This window comes from Stenella coeruleoalba, assembly GCF_951394435.1.
Source record: "Stenella coeruleoalba genome assembly, chromosome: 1".
NCBI classification, from domain to species: domain Eukaryota; kingdom Metazoa; phylum Chordata; class Mammalia; order Artiodactyla; family Delphinidae; genus Stenella; species Stenella coeruleoalba.
The window spans coordinates 83,169,906-83,186,102 of NC_137169.1; the positions used below are offsets into that span (position 1 = coordinate 83,169,906).

Consider the following 16,197-nt stretch of genomic DNA (forward strand, 5'->3'; position numbering starts at 1 on the left):
ACCTGTACATTTTTCCTGTGAAGGCTTCTTCATCTTCCTCAAGGATGGTTGTCTGTGGGCCTCCACCATTCCCTGGCCTGGGCGGATGTGGTTTTGCTCTGCCTATGGCCAGACCCTAGTAATTTCAATGGTCCTAGGCAGATGTTGCATTTCTATACCACTTTCCTGGAATGGCTGATTGAGTTTGAATATAAATTCTGTATTTATGCAGACAGCTCAGTTGCCTGGCATGGGCCTGAGCATTGCTTCTTAGCCCCAAGGTGTTAAATCCCCAGCCCCTCACTCCTAAAGCCTTTACTGATTCCCTGCCCATTGAGTCTTTGGGTTCAGCGCTCACCATTAGCTAGGGTCTGCTTTGTTTCTAGCGCCTAAACTTCTTTTCCTCCCCTCAAACTCTGCTGTGCATTAAGATAGTTATGCTTTACGCATCATTTCCATGTGTTTGTAGCGGTGATGCTCAATCCACCGTACTGACCAGAAATACTTATTTATCTTTTCCATTTATTACAATTATATGAAAATATATGTGTATATATTCCAGAGACTGGAAGGGACTTTGAAAATGAAATGACCTGTTACGGGTAGAGATAGTGGGTTAATAGTAACTATTTTTCTCTATTTTGAAAATATTCTGCATTGGCATTATATTGTCTTTACAACAGTAAGACTCATCATCTTTCTCACTATTGTCTTTTGTTTCAGAATGCATACACTACAACTGCCATTAATGGGACAGATTTTTGTACATCAGCAAAAGATGCACTCAAACTCTTATCCAAGAATTCAAGTCATTTTACATCTGTTAACTGCTTTGGAGACTTCGTAATTTTTCTAGGAAAGGTGAGATGTCTTCACTAAAATAATAAAGGAACTTGGGATTCAAAAATTAAGCCAGGGTTTCCCTGGTGGCACAGTGGTTGAGAGTCCGCCTGCCGATGCAGGGGACATGGGTTCGTGCCCCGGTCCGGGAAGATCCCACATGCCGCGGAGCGGCTGGGCCCGTGAGCCATGGCCACTGAGCCTGCGCGTCCGGAGCCTGTGCTCCGCAACGGGAGAGGCCACAACAGTGAGAGGCCCGTATACCGCAAAAAAAAAAAAAAAAAATTAAGCCATACAACAAGACCGTGAAGGAGAACTACTCTTTCCTAAGTGCTTACTCTGTGGTAGATGCTATGCCTCATCCTCTCATTTAATCCTCAATCCTGTGAAGTAACCCCGTTTCGCAGATGAGGAAACTAAGGTTTAATAACTTGTCCAGGATCCCACGATAGGTAGAGCTAGGATTCGAATCCTAGTCTTACTCTTAGCTATGATCATTTCTTTCTACCATTCTGAATCCTGCTTTCTCATATCTAAAATGAAAATGCTACTAACCTCAGAAAGTGGATGTTTAATAGGGGTTGTTTGTCATAACAATATATGGAAATAGTATTGCAACCTGATGATTTTAAGAGCATTGAATCCATAAATATAAAGATAGAATGGTTAATGTCCCAAATGGAGCCAGTTACATTTCTGCTGTCATCTTTTTCCGAGGAGTTGTATGTAGTCTTGTGAAAACCTCATTTTTCCTATCTGTGAACTAAAGATAACACATCCCCTTTCTGGGTTACAGGGAAGAATCCCTAAAAGAGTGATGAAAGTGGTGCTGCAGCCCCTACTTGACCATGCCTCAAGTTGAAGATTCTTTATACTGTACTAGCGTGTCTCTTTCCATGTCACCCACTGGGCTTAATTCTACGCACCTGTTTGGTCCTATTTCCAGTTGACTGCCCTTCAAATTCTTGACCACAGATGTCCTGACCCTCCCTCCACATCTTCCCTCTTCTAAGCTAGACATCCTTGCTTCTTCCAGCCAGTCCTCCACATAGGACACGAATGCCAGGGACATTCGTGGTGCCCTAAAATGAACAAGATATCAGGCTCCAGTTGTGCCAGTGCCAAATATGGGGACCCTGGGCTCCTTGTTAGCATTTTGTGTTTCTGTGGCATTTGGTGTATATCTCTGGTGCGTTACTGTCATGGTTAGCTGTCAGTAACAAGTTAGAACATGCATGGACTTCACAGGTGTGTGTTAATTGCACATATATTTTAAGGCACAGCTGGGCCCCAGAGACTTCTCATGGGACAGTAGCTCTAGAAGAACAAACTGATTACGCCTTTCAAAACAGCCTAATAATCTAAGTTGTAGTTGTATCTAAGTGGTATTGTTTACGTTAGCTTGGTAGGATTGTGGATGATATATTTTGTAATAACTACTTCCCAGAATTTTTGGAAGGAGGTTTCATTTTTTCTTTTTTTATAAAGTTATTTATTTATTTATGGCTGCAGTGGGTCTTCCTTGCTGCGTGCGGGCTTTCTCTAGTTGCGGTGAGCGGGAGCTACTCTTCTATAACAGACTTGTATTTTATTTTAGGCAGTAATTCATTTTCCTATATTTCCCAAAAGGAACGCATAATTGCTGATTTTTTTTTTTTTTGAATGAAGTGGCATGCAGACATTCGCGTCCATCTTTATGGATATCCAAGTGCAGTGCGGGCTCCAGAGGGGCTCCAATTTGTCTGTTAAACAGTTAGGTACATCATGGCCTGTAATCATATTCCTGGAAATATAGTAATTACATATAGCAAAAGCCTATTATCCTATTAGCTCCCTACACCAGCATTGGAAAGCCCATCCACTTTAATCCCCAGGGTAAAAGTACTCACATATTAAACTACGGTATATCCACTCAGTGGGTTGTTGTGCTGTTGTTTTTAAAAATAGCATTTATAGGGCTTCCCTGGTGGCGCAGTGGTTGAGAGTCCACCTGCCGATGCAGGGGACGCGGGTTCGTGCCCTGGTCCGGGAAGATCCCATATGCCGCGGAGCGGCTGGGCCCGTGAGGCATGGCCGCTGAGCCTGCGCGTCCGGAGCCTGTGCTCCGCAACGGGAGAGGCCACAGCAGTGAGAGGCCCGCGTACCACAAAAATAAATAAAAATTAATAAAAAAATAGCATTTATAAAAAAAATTTTTTTTAATGAAGATGCTTTTTGTAGCATTTAGTGAAAAAAACACTAAAAATTTTGTGAGGTACCATTACATCTGCATAAATACAAAAACTGGGCACAGATAAAATGAAAGTATTTATACTCTTCTCATCCTCCAAATTAGCTGGGTTTTCTTTTGGTATCATAGCTTTTCATTTTTCTTCTTCCTATTTCATTGTACCCAATTTTCTGACAAGCACTCTTTACAGTAAGGCACATACACTCCCACACATGCACATACGTGAAAACTATTGCTTATACCTGACAAATGTCTTTTCTAAAATATCCTAACCAACCAACTTATAAACATTTTCAACAAACTCTTGTTCTGGACAGGTGCTAGTGGTGTGTTTCACAGTTTTTGGAGGACTGATGGCATTTAACTACCACCGTGTGCTCCAGGTGTGGGCAATCCCACTACTATTGGTTGCTTTTTTTGCCTACTTAGTAGCCCATAGTTTTTTATCTATGTTTGAAACTGTGCTGGATGCACTTTTCCTGTGTTTTGCTGTTGATCTGGAAACAAATGATGGATCATCAGAAAAGCCCTACTTTATGGACCAAGAGTTTTTGGTAAGTAAACATCTCATTTCCTGTTTTAGACTCCATCCTCACAATCTCAAAAGCGTTGAAGACTCACACATAAAGGAGGCTGGTTCCCAGCTTATTTTCTCTTCCGGAGGCCCACATGACCCCAATGTCCTGAGAGTGAGATTTGGGCCGTATTTTCTGAGGTTGACCCCACCTCCCTTATTGAAACCTTCTCCCTGGAAAGAAGTGAAACTGAGCCATTATCACTAAGCAAATGACCCAGGGTAGGAGGGTCTGGGTGGAGTAGCAGTGCAAGTCTCCTTTGGTCTAATGGCTTGGTCTGGCCTTTTGGATGGTCTGGAGGTTTCACAGTTGATCTTTTTCTAAGGCATTTTTGCATCCCCAAGCATCGTTGTATTTTAGGGAACACCCACTCCAGTGGGTGTATTTTAGGGAACACCCACTCCAGTGTAGACCAATCACCTTCAGCGCCAGTATGACAGATCTGCGATTCTGAGGCCCTTTATTAACCACAGCACACAATGTTGAGAAATGTCACACCCTCATTAGAGCCCCCATACTGCTATCTGGAAATAGCAGGCAGCTGTTTCCAACAGCTTTTGCAACACAGTTGTTGCTGATTTGCCTTATCCTGTGTAGACAGGCATATTTTAACAGCTGAATGAAGTCTCTCGTCTCTTTCTGTTGTCTGGGTCAAGTGACATTTTAACAATTTTCTTTCATTCTATTACCCTAAAACATAGGCCCTTTTGCTTTTAAACAGAGCATGCAAAGCACTCCTTAGTCCGGCCAGGCACTGAAGTTTAACAAGCACTTCTACAGTTTTATAATTAAGTGTATCCTCATTCTTCTCCAAATAAAACATAAAAATACAGTAGCACTTTAACATATTTGGTATGTACTCCAAAGAAAATACTTCTGATGGTGGTAGGAAGCTAACTAGGTCTTCTTTCTCCAATTTACACTTTTCTGATTAAAAACTGACTTTGAAATCTACCCACCTCCCCTAAGATATTTAGTTCAACAGGGAAAACTTTAAGGATTAAATTCCCCGAAATGATATGGCCAAGTATATGATTGCCAATCCGTGCAGATACAGAACACTGGTCTAACTCATTCTTTTGTTTTTCAGAGTTTTATAAAAAGGATCAACAAATCAAATAATGCAAGGGCACAGAGAGACAAGAACTCATTAACGAATGAAGAGGGAACAGAACTCCGGCCTCTGTAAGATAAGCGCGCCCATCAGGTATTTGTACCTGGAAAAAGTTTCCTTCTCCTAAGAGCCGTGCGCAGAATAAACGATAGGGCCCAACGTGGACCCTATTCTTCCTGTTTTTGTCCCCACTATTTGACCACATTACAATACTAGAACCATAAAAGTATACAACCTTTTTTGTACCAACAGGGACTGAAAAACCTTTTAACAACATGTTTATGTGGTCAATTAAAAAGCACATTATGTAAAAACTAATTTGAAGGACAGTTCCTCACTCACAACCAGTAAACCTTAGCAAAAATCTCTGGAATGTTGCCCTAGTACAGAGGACTTTTCCCTACTCTTCCACTCCTGGAAATGTGCTAAATATGTTATAGCTTTTCAAAGTACAATTCTTAGATTTAGGGACAGTTAAAACCGAAAGTGTAAAAGGAACTACCACCTGATGGGCGTGGTATAGAACGGGCAGAAGATTAACCAGATGTGAGGAGTTAAATTTTGTTAAAAGTACAAGGCTAAGTCTTACAAATTAGCAAACGTTCTGCAGAAGCGGGTTTTCAACCACAGCCCCACCTGACATTGCCCGGAGGAAGGTTTAAAGTCCTTCTGCCTGGACCCCATTCCCAGATTTAGATTCAGTGGTGGGTCAGAGGAAAGGGCCACGGTGGGCGTGCACTGGCGGCTTTTCCTTTTTAAAGCTTTAAACAAATAGGAACATCTAACGTGTTGATTGGCAGCCTCGTTTCAACTAGATAACAGGTAAACTGAATTACTAACTCTCCTAACAGGACGCCCAATCTGGCTTATTTGGCAGGGCAAGCAGTGCAATATAAGGTTTCCCTAAACCCCTCTTCCTGGAGGGCAGGAAACAGCATGCTAGCTCAGGTCTCCTTTAACAATGCAAATTACAACTTTCCTCTTAAACAAGACTATTAGTTGAGCTCTGACAGTCTCCTTTAGGAAAAGGATTTACGACAGAGCAGCTTCTCCGAGGCATTAACCTTAGTCACTGCAGCACGATGAGCAAGTCAACTGTGCTTTTGTGGGTTCATCAAACACCCCTATGTCCTCATTATCTGCCTCAGCAAAAAACAAGCAGGCACATTTCACCCCCAAGGCCTAATAGAACCAGTGCTATCAGAGGAAATCACTTGGCTGAGAAAATGTCAAAAAGTGTGTTAGCGATTGAATTTTTTATCATTACAACACTTAGCTGTTTGACCTCCTCTAGATCATAACTGAAGGTCAGGTTTTGCTAACACTTCCTACTATAAATCCTAGTTCGTTATCAAACAGCGTGTCCTATTCCTGATCCAGTATGTTTCTTAATATTTATTCACGCTAGAATATGAATATAAAATCGCTCCACCCCATCCCCACCAATGTTCCCCAAGATGATTTTCAGATTATTCCAAGTTGGATTTAGAATGAACTGGAGGCAGATGAGTCACAATGGAATAAGCAAAGGTCAGATGATAGTCTGAATCCCGGCTGGCATTTCCTGTGTGCGATGGGCAGGTCCCTTCGTTTTTCTAAGCCTCCCTCTCAAGTACTCAGTGCATTGGTGTAGAGATTCAGTAAAGAAACGTTCAAGTATCTTATAACAGTACCTGGGAAAGAATACTTAAAAAAAAAATCTGACTCTACCCATCTGGAAGTTAGCCAGAAAATAATCAGCCTGTGGCTCGTAGGAATGTTCAAAAAAAATATTTATTTATAAAAAATACAATGGGATAAGTTTATGCTGAGAAATGCAGCAATAAATACAGTGGAAGAAAACAGAGCAACTCTACATCGATACATTGGCACAAACAGGAAGAGCAAACGCACCCCCCAGACCTCGATGTCTGCAGGCCAGCTTTGTACATGCTCCTTTCGAAACACCACTCGGAAAAGATCTTGTCGGCTTAGGTAAGAATGAGTACACATATAATCACAAATGCACACTGATCAGGACTTTATTTAAAAATTAGCAAACAATACTGTAGAAACATTGATATATAAATTTCTAAAATGCTGCATCTTAAATTTAGTTGGCAAAGACCACATTTAGCTATAAGCATGACTTTAGTCTTCCATGGAGAAACCAGACACTAAACTGTAAAAAAAAAAAAAAGCTTCCTATCGTCTGAAAATACCAATTTAAGTAGAGGATTGTAAAAATGCATAGATCTTTAATAAAAGAATTGACTGTACAAGAGTACTCCCCTTTCACAGTATTCCTTTTTACTTCATATGTGAGTTATTGGTTATGCTGTAGGATTTAACTGTTACAGCACTAAAAGGCAACTATTTAGGGAAGAGGCAGAAAAAGGAAAAAGGAATGTATGTAAGGCAGTATTTCCTTTAGGTACAATAAGCATAATAGTGTTTTAGGAAGACAAGATAAAAATTACTCAAGGCTAGCTTGGTTCTCACTGAATAAAAACAACGGGCTAAATACTGAGCTCCTCTGTGAATCTAATAATCAATGCCTTGGTCTCCATATTGGTAATCTCTGGGGTAGTCATCTTGGTACTCGCCATGATATTCATCTGGGTATTCTGCCTGATAATCACTATCACTGATTTCCGACCCATTTGTTCCGGTTCCTTGGCTTCCATTGTGAATGACAGGTTCTGTGGGAGCAGCACAGTATTTGGGATCATATACTTGCCGCCCAAGCCCATACACACTCATTCCTTTCTGGGAAGCGACTTTGTTGGTACCCATCTGTAGAGAAATTGTCGAGTTGTCCACGGGTTGTAATGTTAGCTTCTGATCGTAGATGTCTCTTCGGGTACCCGGTGCTAACATCCCCGCCTGGTATTAAAACATAGTATAAAAGTTAAAACAGCAGCTAAAATCTATTCTTGTTCCTTGTATTTTATAAATTATGAAATTCCCATCGAATGTGAACACTAATAACTTTCATTCGGTTCAGGGGTAAAGCTAGCTTACCAAAATATCCTGATGCTGATTCTCTTACAAAGCAATATTCACTGGCTTTCGAGCTAAGGTCAGCCCTTACTTCAAATCCTTGCTCTGCTATAAAATTGCTATGTGGCCTCAGACAAGTTAACTTACTTTTAGTTTTAGGTTTCTCATATGCAAAATGGAGACAATACTACCTACTTTGGAATAAGAAGATTGGACATAACGAATATAAAAACAAAGCCTAATGCTGGCATACCTGAAAGCTACATCTGAGTACCTAGTATGACCATACACGCTATCCAGGTTACCAGTTTCAAAAGTCTGTAATACATTCAACAAAAATTATGCTGAGCAGTCCTTAAGGACTTGAGTCTTTCGGAAGGCTCTGAGACACCAAAGAGCCAGCTACTTCAGAACAACTACTCCCACTCCCCTCCTTTTCAGGGTACTGTAACTCACCTCATTTCTCCACTTATGCCAAGCACATGCTTTCAGATTTAATCGGTAAAAAAGCAAACCTGAGTGGCAGCTCTGAGACACTGCCCCGTGTGGCAGGACATATTCCATAAAGGGCACCACCACCACACCTCATGAGGTCATGATGAAAAGCTTTTTCAAACTTTACCCCCACTCCTGTTGGATGTAAGACATGTCCCGCTCTGATATGGTTATGTGCACACCGCCTTGCGAGGTGCTGGTGATCTATTTATTCTTCACAGGAAATACTTCCATCTCGTGTCGTGGTAGAATACTAGCATTCTCACCATGCTGTATTTCCATCTCCTTAGATTCACACATTTTCCATGATGCTAGCTAGAGTTCTTTGTAAAACACCAGATAATTTTACCCACCAAATTAGCTGAGGTCTTCTTTAAAAATAAAAGAAGCATCAGAATGAGCAATTCACTTGGATTTGGAACAAGAACACTGTAATAAACATATCTTTTTCTTCTGGTTAGGTAGAAAGGCCAGCTGTTCTAACTGCCAATAAAAGCCATGGGCCACACCATACTTGTGTGGCTACAGAAAAGGCCCTTTGATTCTTTTGCTTTCTCAGCAAATCTTACTTTCCTGAAGGCACATATATATATATATATATATATCTCGTACAAAAAATAACCGCTTTGGACTCAGTTAATAAGAATAAGGTAAATGTGAATTTAAATAGCCCTTTTGTACTCTTTGAAACAAGTACAAAAAGGGATTGCTTACCTGGCTGGCTCCTTTGTTGGTGCCCATCTGCAGACTAATCGTGGTCTGATCAAAAGGTTTGTCAGTTTGCATTTTGGGATCATAAAGATGCCTCCTAGTCCCATAAGCTGTCATACCTGCTTGGCTGGCGCATTTGTTGGTTCCCATCTTTTAAGTTAAAAATAAAATCACTAATTATCAGAAGTCACCAATATATATGACACAAACAAAACTTTCTGTTCTACTGAAGAGATTTCTTAGAAGGGACGCAATTGACAAGTCCCTTCCAATGCTGAGGTTGCAGTCAACTAGATACAAAATCTATGCTTTTACAAATAAATTTCAAGGTGCTCACTTAAAAAAAAAAGAAAAATTTCAAAAGCTTCACTGGATATAAAGCCTCACAACATAATTCATCAGATACAAACATGCACATAGAAAGAGAAGGACAGACACGAAAAGTTATTACGGTGGCAGAATTATGAATAATTTCCTTTCCAACTCTTTCCTCTACCCTCTTTAGCACAAATAACCAAATTTATGGGTACCTGCTTCAGCCATTTAAAGGGACAGAGCAATCTTTGGCTAAACAACATGCTTTTCTACTCCAAACATGTTTTGCATAAAATGTGACAGTAAATGCCAGGTGTCTTCTCTGGCAGCTTAGCAAGGGCTTAAGTTTCATTAAAATCACCAACATTTTCATGGGAAAAGAACCACATTTTATTCCTGTAATTCTCATGTCACTAGACAGAGTCAGAGAGGGGCAGAATGGCGAATCTGAACTTAGCAATATTCAGAGGAATAATAATTAACTTTTATTCCCCACTGAGAATAACATGGCTTCAGGACCAACCAGTACACCTTGTTCTTCTACTGGTTGGGGACACGTTTCTACTGCTGGTCTTTTTTCCTTAAAAAACAAGATTAAAGGAAAACTTTATTACGACAAGTCAAACATGTCACTGGAGAAGATATAAAAAGCACATATAAGCAAAAAGGAAGGGAGGGGAAAAAAAATCATTGAAATCCTACCATTTAGACATTCATTGTAAAGATTTGTGTATAACCATCTAGCTTTTTTTTTGGCGGTACATGGGCCTCTCACTGTCGTGGCCTCTCCCGTTGCGGAGCACAGGCTCTGGACGCGCAGGCTCAGCGGCCATGGCTCACGGGCCCAGCCGCTCCGCGGCATGTGGGATCTTCCCGGACCAGGGCACGAACCCGTATCCCCTGCATCAGCAGGCGGACTCTCAACCACTGCGCCACCAGGGAAGCCCAACCATCTAGCTTTTTTAGCATATGTTTCTGTGTACATATCCAGATACACATACATATACATACAAAAATATGCATGTTCATTTAAAAAATAAAATTGGGATCACACTGACTATATAGTATTGGGTTGGCCAAGAAGTTCATTTGGGTTTTTCGTTACATCTTCTGAAAAACCCCAAACAAACTTCTTAGCCAACCCAATATTTTATGACCTGATTTGTCTTCCTTAATCTTTGAACTCTTGTATATCATTTTCTTCATTACTAGTTCCTTTTATGGAGCTCTCACAATTTAAAAACAACTGATTACTGTCTGGAAATTCCGGTTTCCAATTTCTCGCCGCTGACATGATTTTGTACTGTATAAAAATAAATCCATATGTCAATTATACCCCGATAAAGCTGAAATAAATAAATAAACCCAACTCATATAGACTCAGTCAACAGTGAGGCATTGTATCCAGCAGGTATCAGACAGTAAAGCCCTTAGCATATTAGGCATTTAGCAGTGGTGTTTTTGTGACACTCTGCAGGGGAACAACACGAAGGGAAAAAAATAACTGAACAAAGTATTCCGCAGGACTGATAAATCATGCTTTACTAGGGTAAAAAAATGGTATTGAGGTTTTCTAAAATTGCTTCATTTGGTCAGTAACATTTAGGAATTTATAAAGTACATTTTCTTAAAAAAATAGGACAATGTAATTAGGAAAAAAAATCATTTCCTGGAGAAACAATTACTAAGTCAGATGGCACGCCTGAGGCTTCTAAAACCATCATCGTCTCATGGGTTTTAAATGGACCTAAATTGTATAAACCACAGATCCATCCCAAAATATACACTATAGTATATCTATCTGTTCCTTACTTATGAGAGATGCTTTGCATGGTAAGAATTAATGACACTGAATAAGTAACTGATATGCAATACATTACTTACCTGCAAACCAATTACACTTTGGCCAGCTTTTAATTTTCCTTCATCAAAACGTCTTGTTTGTTTTTCTGCATACTTAACTCCAATGTCAATGGTTGTATGGAATCCTTTTGTTTTAGCCTAGACGGAAATATACACACTAACTAGTGATTCTGCCAACAGAGTTTTACAGAAGGAACAACAAAGAAATGATACTGTCCATAGATGAAGGTTTCATTTAAGACCCAAGCTAGGGGTAAAAACACATCTAAAGCCATTCAAAAACACCCCAGACCTCTGAAATGTGAGTATTCTGATTAAGCTATCCAGTACTAGGCAGCAGATGTCAGCAGCCTTTCCACAAAGCTAATAATTACGGAAGAGACAGGCTCCTCCCTGCCTAGTCTGAACTCCTATGAGAGCAAAGATGCAATTAATCACCAACACAGTGGGGAATTTCTTAACCAGTCATTAAAGACATATACGTACCAGACCTGCTAGGGCCACCAGCGTAGTCTGAACCTGGGTCATGTTTCCATTCTCAAAAAGATCATTTGCTTCAAATATGTCATGTGGCTTCATACCATAAGCCTGAATAGCTTTGATAAAGTTGCCAATATTCTCCAACTATAAAGAAAAGAAAGCATACAACTTTTGGAGCTAAATACTGACATTCATATTATCTAAGAATTCTAAGGCTTTATGACTGGGTACAAGATGCCAGGCAGAAAGCTCCTTGGCAAGGATTCTCAACCAGATACACGGTGTGTGTAGCTCTCTCTGGAAAAGGAAGAGTATTTTCATAGTTGGTCACATAATGGTCTTTTTAATATTTTTAAGCAGTCAAGTTTTTTCAGTTCTTTAAAGTCAAGATCTTCCTTGCATGTTTTAAAGAATTCTGTGTCTGACCTATCCAGGGCTGGAATTTTCTCTGTCAAAAGGTACAAAATTAATGCACAATTTATTATGTTTAAATTTTAATTAAAAAAATGTGTGGTTACTAAATGTTTATCCTCATAACTCAAAGCATATGCTCAAGACAAAATATCCAATTTTACTTATCATACACATTCATGAACTAAGACTGTGCTTAATACAGTGCTCTACAGTCAACCCTTAGTTGTTATGTTAAATTCCTTGCTTTTTCCTTCATTTATCTTATGTTCTAGGACCCAGACCATAGGTTGTATTTCTCTGTGTAAGCTGTGTCAAATCCTCTCTGAAAGTACACAGACTAAATACATAATAAGAAAACTTCTAAGCTAAACATCTAATAATCACAGAACTAATTGTAAGTAATTACGGAAACATTTAAAATAACATTGTAAAAAACAACATAGTCATGTGCACAAATTTCTGCTAAAATGTCTATTTTAAAATTGTTATCAAGTTCTCACTGCATAAAGAGTAACCGACTGGAATCAGGGGTTGCTGGTTTGGCTGTTACCTGAGGCCAGTTTAATGAGGACTCGTTGACCTTCTTCACTGAGCCTGGCTGTAGCTTGTTTATGAGTCTGAAAAGAAAAGCATAAGTGATACCATATTTATTGGAACAACAAACAAGGACTGGAATGTAAAGTTGGTTCTTCTGACATCAGTAAAGGAAAGCATTAAAAACATGTGCAGAATATCAAGGTCTGACACCCTGGACTGGCAAGGTGGGCAAGACAGAGGCCTGTGGAAAGGACTGGAAGAGTGGCCACATCAGGACCAAAACTCACTCGCAGAGGATTATGCCATCTTTTAGGCCCAGCTGAAAGTTGGTGCCAATGCTCATGCCGGTCACCTCTTCTATCCAATTGCGAAGATCTTCTTCTGCCTGATGATCATACTTGGAAGCAATCTGAAATACAAGTTAACTAACTTTAGAAGTTTCACTAAAGCACCCGGAACTGCTGGCTTCTTCTGGTTTAATGATCCATTAAGACCACAGCTGTGACCTGCAGTAAATTACACTCATTGGAGTTCACTGGCGAACCTAACCATTACAGCTTCAGTAACTAATAAACGTTTTTGGTTGAGGAGGTGTCATACACATTTTGAGCAACACATGGAGGGAATCTGGGACTAAGGGGGAGAAAATATGGATCAAGATAAAACAGATTCCCATTCATGACAGGAAGTGACAGGGGCTAATAGTGCATTACAATATGGCAGCAGCCACAGGAAACGTTAAAGATTAAGCCATCAGTTACCACATTCCAAAAAAGAGTGAGAGGGAGTGAGACTGGCAGCTTTCTGACACATCCAACTATTTTACACAGTATTGCAATACCTACCAGTCTAGTAGTTTTGTTGCCTGGAAAGCTCTGGTGTTTCTATGCCTTCTATTCAGCCAAATACACACTGCACCCTACACACACACACACACACACACACACACACACACACGCTTTCCTTGTAATAATTACTGTACTTACACTAGAATACTGAAATTCTGCTTATGTATAGTCTGTGTCATATTAGACTCCTCACAGGAAGGAAAAGCATTTGATTCGCTTTTGGACCCTTAGTACCTACCCAGCATTGCATCTAACACCCAAACATTTAATAAAATTAAAAGTTGTTAACGCTTTACTTACAGAATTCTACGATAAAGGCAACATTACAAACACAGATGCTTTACTATCATACATGCTAAAACTACCTGCTAAACACAGGTTTTGAAAGATCCCTTCATAATAAGACCATAAACCTCAATTAAAAAATAATAAATCAATTTAAGTACTGTTAAAGATCACACGCTCAAGTTCTTATGCTATTCCTCGTCCCAGGGTCAGTCCTTATCAATCAGAGTTATTAAGGAAAAGAACACGCCTGGGAAGAAGGAAAGATTATGTGTCATTTTTCTTCTCATTAGCACAGGTGAAAGTGCCAACACGCCACAGACAATGCCCAGGGGGACAGTAATCACGGTGAGCTTAGGAGCCAGCTGCAGGGTGGCAGTGTTGCTGGAAATGGAAATAATCAGTAGAAATGTTTGCTTCTGTAACACATGATTAGGTTTAATTACCGAAAGAAATGAGATGGCATGAGGACATTTTCGTCATGGAGAGGCCCTCCAAGTTCCAGTCTACCCCAGTCACAGAGGAAACCTTCCCCCTGCCTCCCACCAAGTGTGGAGGAGGGGCCTCCGCTTCACCAGAGGGCAAATGACTTCACCAAGTGCTGTGTCATTTAAGGAGACAGCAAGTCCTCACCGTGTGCACTGCTTTCCAAGTTAGAGAAATGGCTCTACACCTCTGAAGAATAATGGATAATTTATTTAAGCTGTAGATTTACTCAACCAGCATCACAAATGGAAATTCAGTGCGTTTATATTTTCATGTTAAGATCACTAACACTGTGCAATGTTTCCCGGATCAAGTTTTGGCTTGGAGGTTAGTTTATGAGAGAGATCAGGCAAAATGTTAATGTGTTAATTTCCTGCTCCGGGGACCCCCAACCCCTAAAAATCGCACATCTATTCTGACTTCCTGCCAGTCTGAGTTACACTGGCATCTGGATGTGTGGACAGGGAAGGAGGAGGTAGTGATGCGCGAAGCTTCTGCCACAGGGACTCACAGCCTCTGGTGCACAGGAGGGAGCCATCGTTCCTATTACATCCCAGACAACAGTCCTGGATAATGTACCTCCTCAACACATCAAATGCATCCACTTACATACGGCACCTTTAGAAAACGGATAAATGATACATTAGAAAAATTTTAAGACGGCTATATTTTCACACTGGAGTCTTGTTCTAGGTGGCTAGAAAAAGAAATTCTCTCTATATGAATGTGGGGGTAGGGGGAAACAGAAAGGCACAGGCAAGGAAGAAAAGTAGGAAGTAGTACTCCTTAAGCATCAGCTATGAAAAGCAATATCTAAGAGTGAGTTGAATTTTTTTCGAAAGCAAAGCACTCTCAACTAGGAGATGCATTTCAATAAATCTAAAGAAACACAATATGCTAGGGTAGGAGGGGCTCTGCCTTGGCTAGAGCCTGGCTCCCCCCATCTTGCCATGGGACACCGGTTCATTCGTCTCACTTCCGAACCTGTTCCTGTCTGTACGACAGGAAGGCTGGCTGAATAAGGGTACTAGGTCTCCTCCCATTCTAAGCTGTGTGTTAAATAACTTGGTCAATCAGCAGAAATTGTAAAGAAATTCTTTCTCTTCATTTTTTCAAATGTTGAGTTGGAAGTTATGTTGGAGGAGTTTTGTCTTTCTTGGAGGGGTGTTGGTTAGTGGTGGTGGTAATTCTCAACCATTTTTATTTTTTTATTTTTATTATTTTTATTTATTTTTATTCAACCAAAAAAGCATAAAAGCGTATTTATGTTTCCTTTGTTCAAAATGTTTCTGACAGGTTCGGTGCCGTGCCCCAAACCACGGAGTGATTACAGATCTAACATGAAATATCCAAGTAGGAACGCCAGGGAGAATTTTCATCTTCTCTGTTCACTGTTCTAATCAAGGGAATGATGAAAGAAAAATCAAGGGCTGGACTCAGATGAACCCAGGTTCAAACCCTGACTCTGACTAGTTAAACGTGGGGCTCTGGGTGGCTCACTGACTCCGTCTCTGAGACTTAATGTAATAGCACATGCACAGAAAAAATTCTTAAGCACGTACATGCAAAGCCAAGAGACCAGGTGGTAAACTAAAAATGAAAACTAGGTATGCTTCCACATCGTATTGGTTTTGACTTAGAGTTTTCCTTTAAGTGAAGGAGCAGCAAGGATTTTTCTACCCAAATACTGCTAATAAGTGAGTTTTCTGAAGTCACGTCAGCTAAATAGAATTCAAGATTTAGGAATGTGTCCTTTTTTTAAAATTTATTTATTTATTTGTTTTTTTCGGTACGCGGGCCTCTCACTGTTGTGGCCTCTCCCGTTGCGGAGCACAGGCTCCGGACGCGCAGGCTCAGCGGCCATGGCTCACGGGCCTAGCCGCCCCACGGCATGTGGGATCTTCCCGGACCAGGGCACGAACCCGTGTCCCCTGCATCGGCAGGCGGACTCTCAACCACTGCGCCACCCGGGAAGCCCGTCCTTTTTTTTTTTTTTTTTTAAGTTCAAAATTAAAAAAGAAAAAAATTCTTCAAAATCATCTA

The 16,197-nt window shown here is 40.5% G+C and overlaps 2 protein-coding genes across 9 annotated transcripts in view; one reads left to right on the forward strand and one right to left on the reverse strand.

Annotated features, from left to right (window-relative positions):
- Nucleotides 1-5,404, forward strand: part of SLC44A3 (solute carrier family 44 member 3) — an 83,480-nt gene extending 78,076 nt beyond the window's left edge. For 5 of the 7 annotated variants that reach the window (XM_079942390.1, XM_079942391.1, XM_079942389.1 and 2 more), the window contains 2 exons: nt 703-840; nt 3,367-3,905. In XM_079942390.1, coding sequence (XP_079798516.1) covers nt 703-840; nt 3,367-3,831 — 603 coding nt within the window. In that variant the 3' untranslated portion in view covers nt 3,832-3,905. Of the gene's footprint in view, nt 1-702; nt 841-3,366; nt 3,906-4,714 lie in introns of those variants that run through there. The other 2 variants (XM_079942392.1, XM_079942393.1) reach the window with 1 other exon arrangement.
- Nucleotides 5,405-6,493: 1,089 nt separating this feature from the next.
- CNN3 (calponin 3) overlaps nt 6,494-16,197 on the reverse strand; it is a 31,954-nt gene continuing 22,250 nt past the window's right edge. For both annotated transcript variants that reach the window (XM_079925000.1, XM_079924999.1), the window contains exons 2-7: nt 12,823-12,944; nt 12,549-12,615; nt 11,591-11,728; nt 11,126-11,242; nt 8,930-9,076; nt 6,494-7,603 (exon numbers count right to left, since the gene is read on the reverse strand). In XM_079925000.1, the coding sequence (XP_079781126.1) occupies nt 7,262-7,603; nt 8,930-9,076; nt 11,126-11,242; nt 11,591-11,728; nt 12,549-12,615; nt 12,823-12,944 (933 nt within the window). In that variant the 3' untranslated portion in view covers nt 6,494-7,261. The remainder of the gene's footprint in view (nt 7,604-8,929; nt 9,077-11,125; nt 11,243-11,590; nt 11,729-12,548; nt 12,616-12,822; nt 12,945-16,197) is intronic.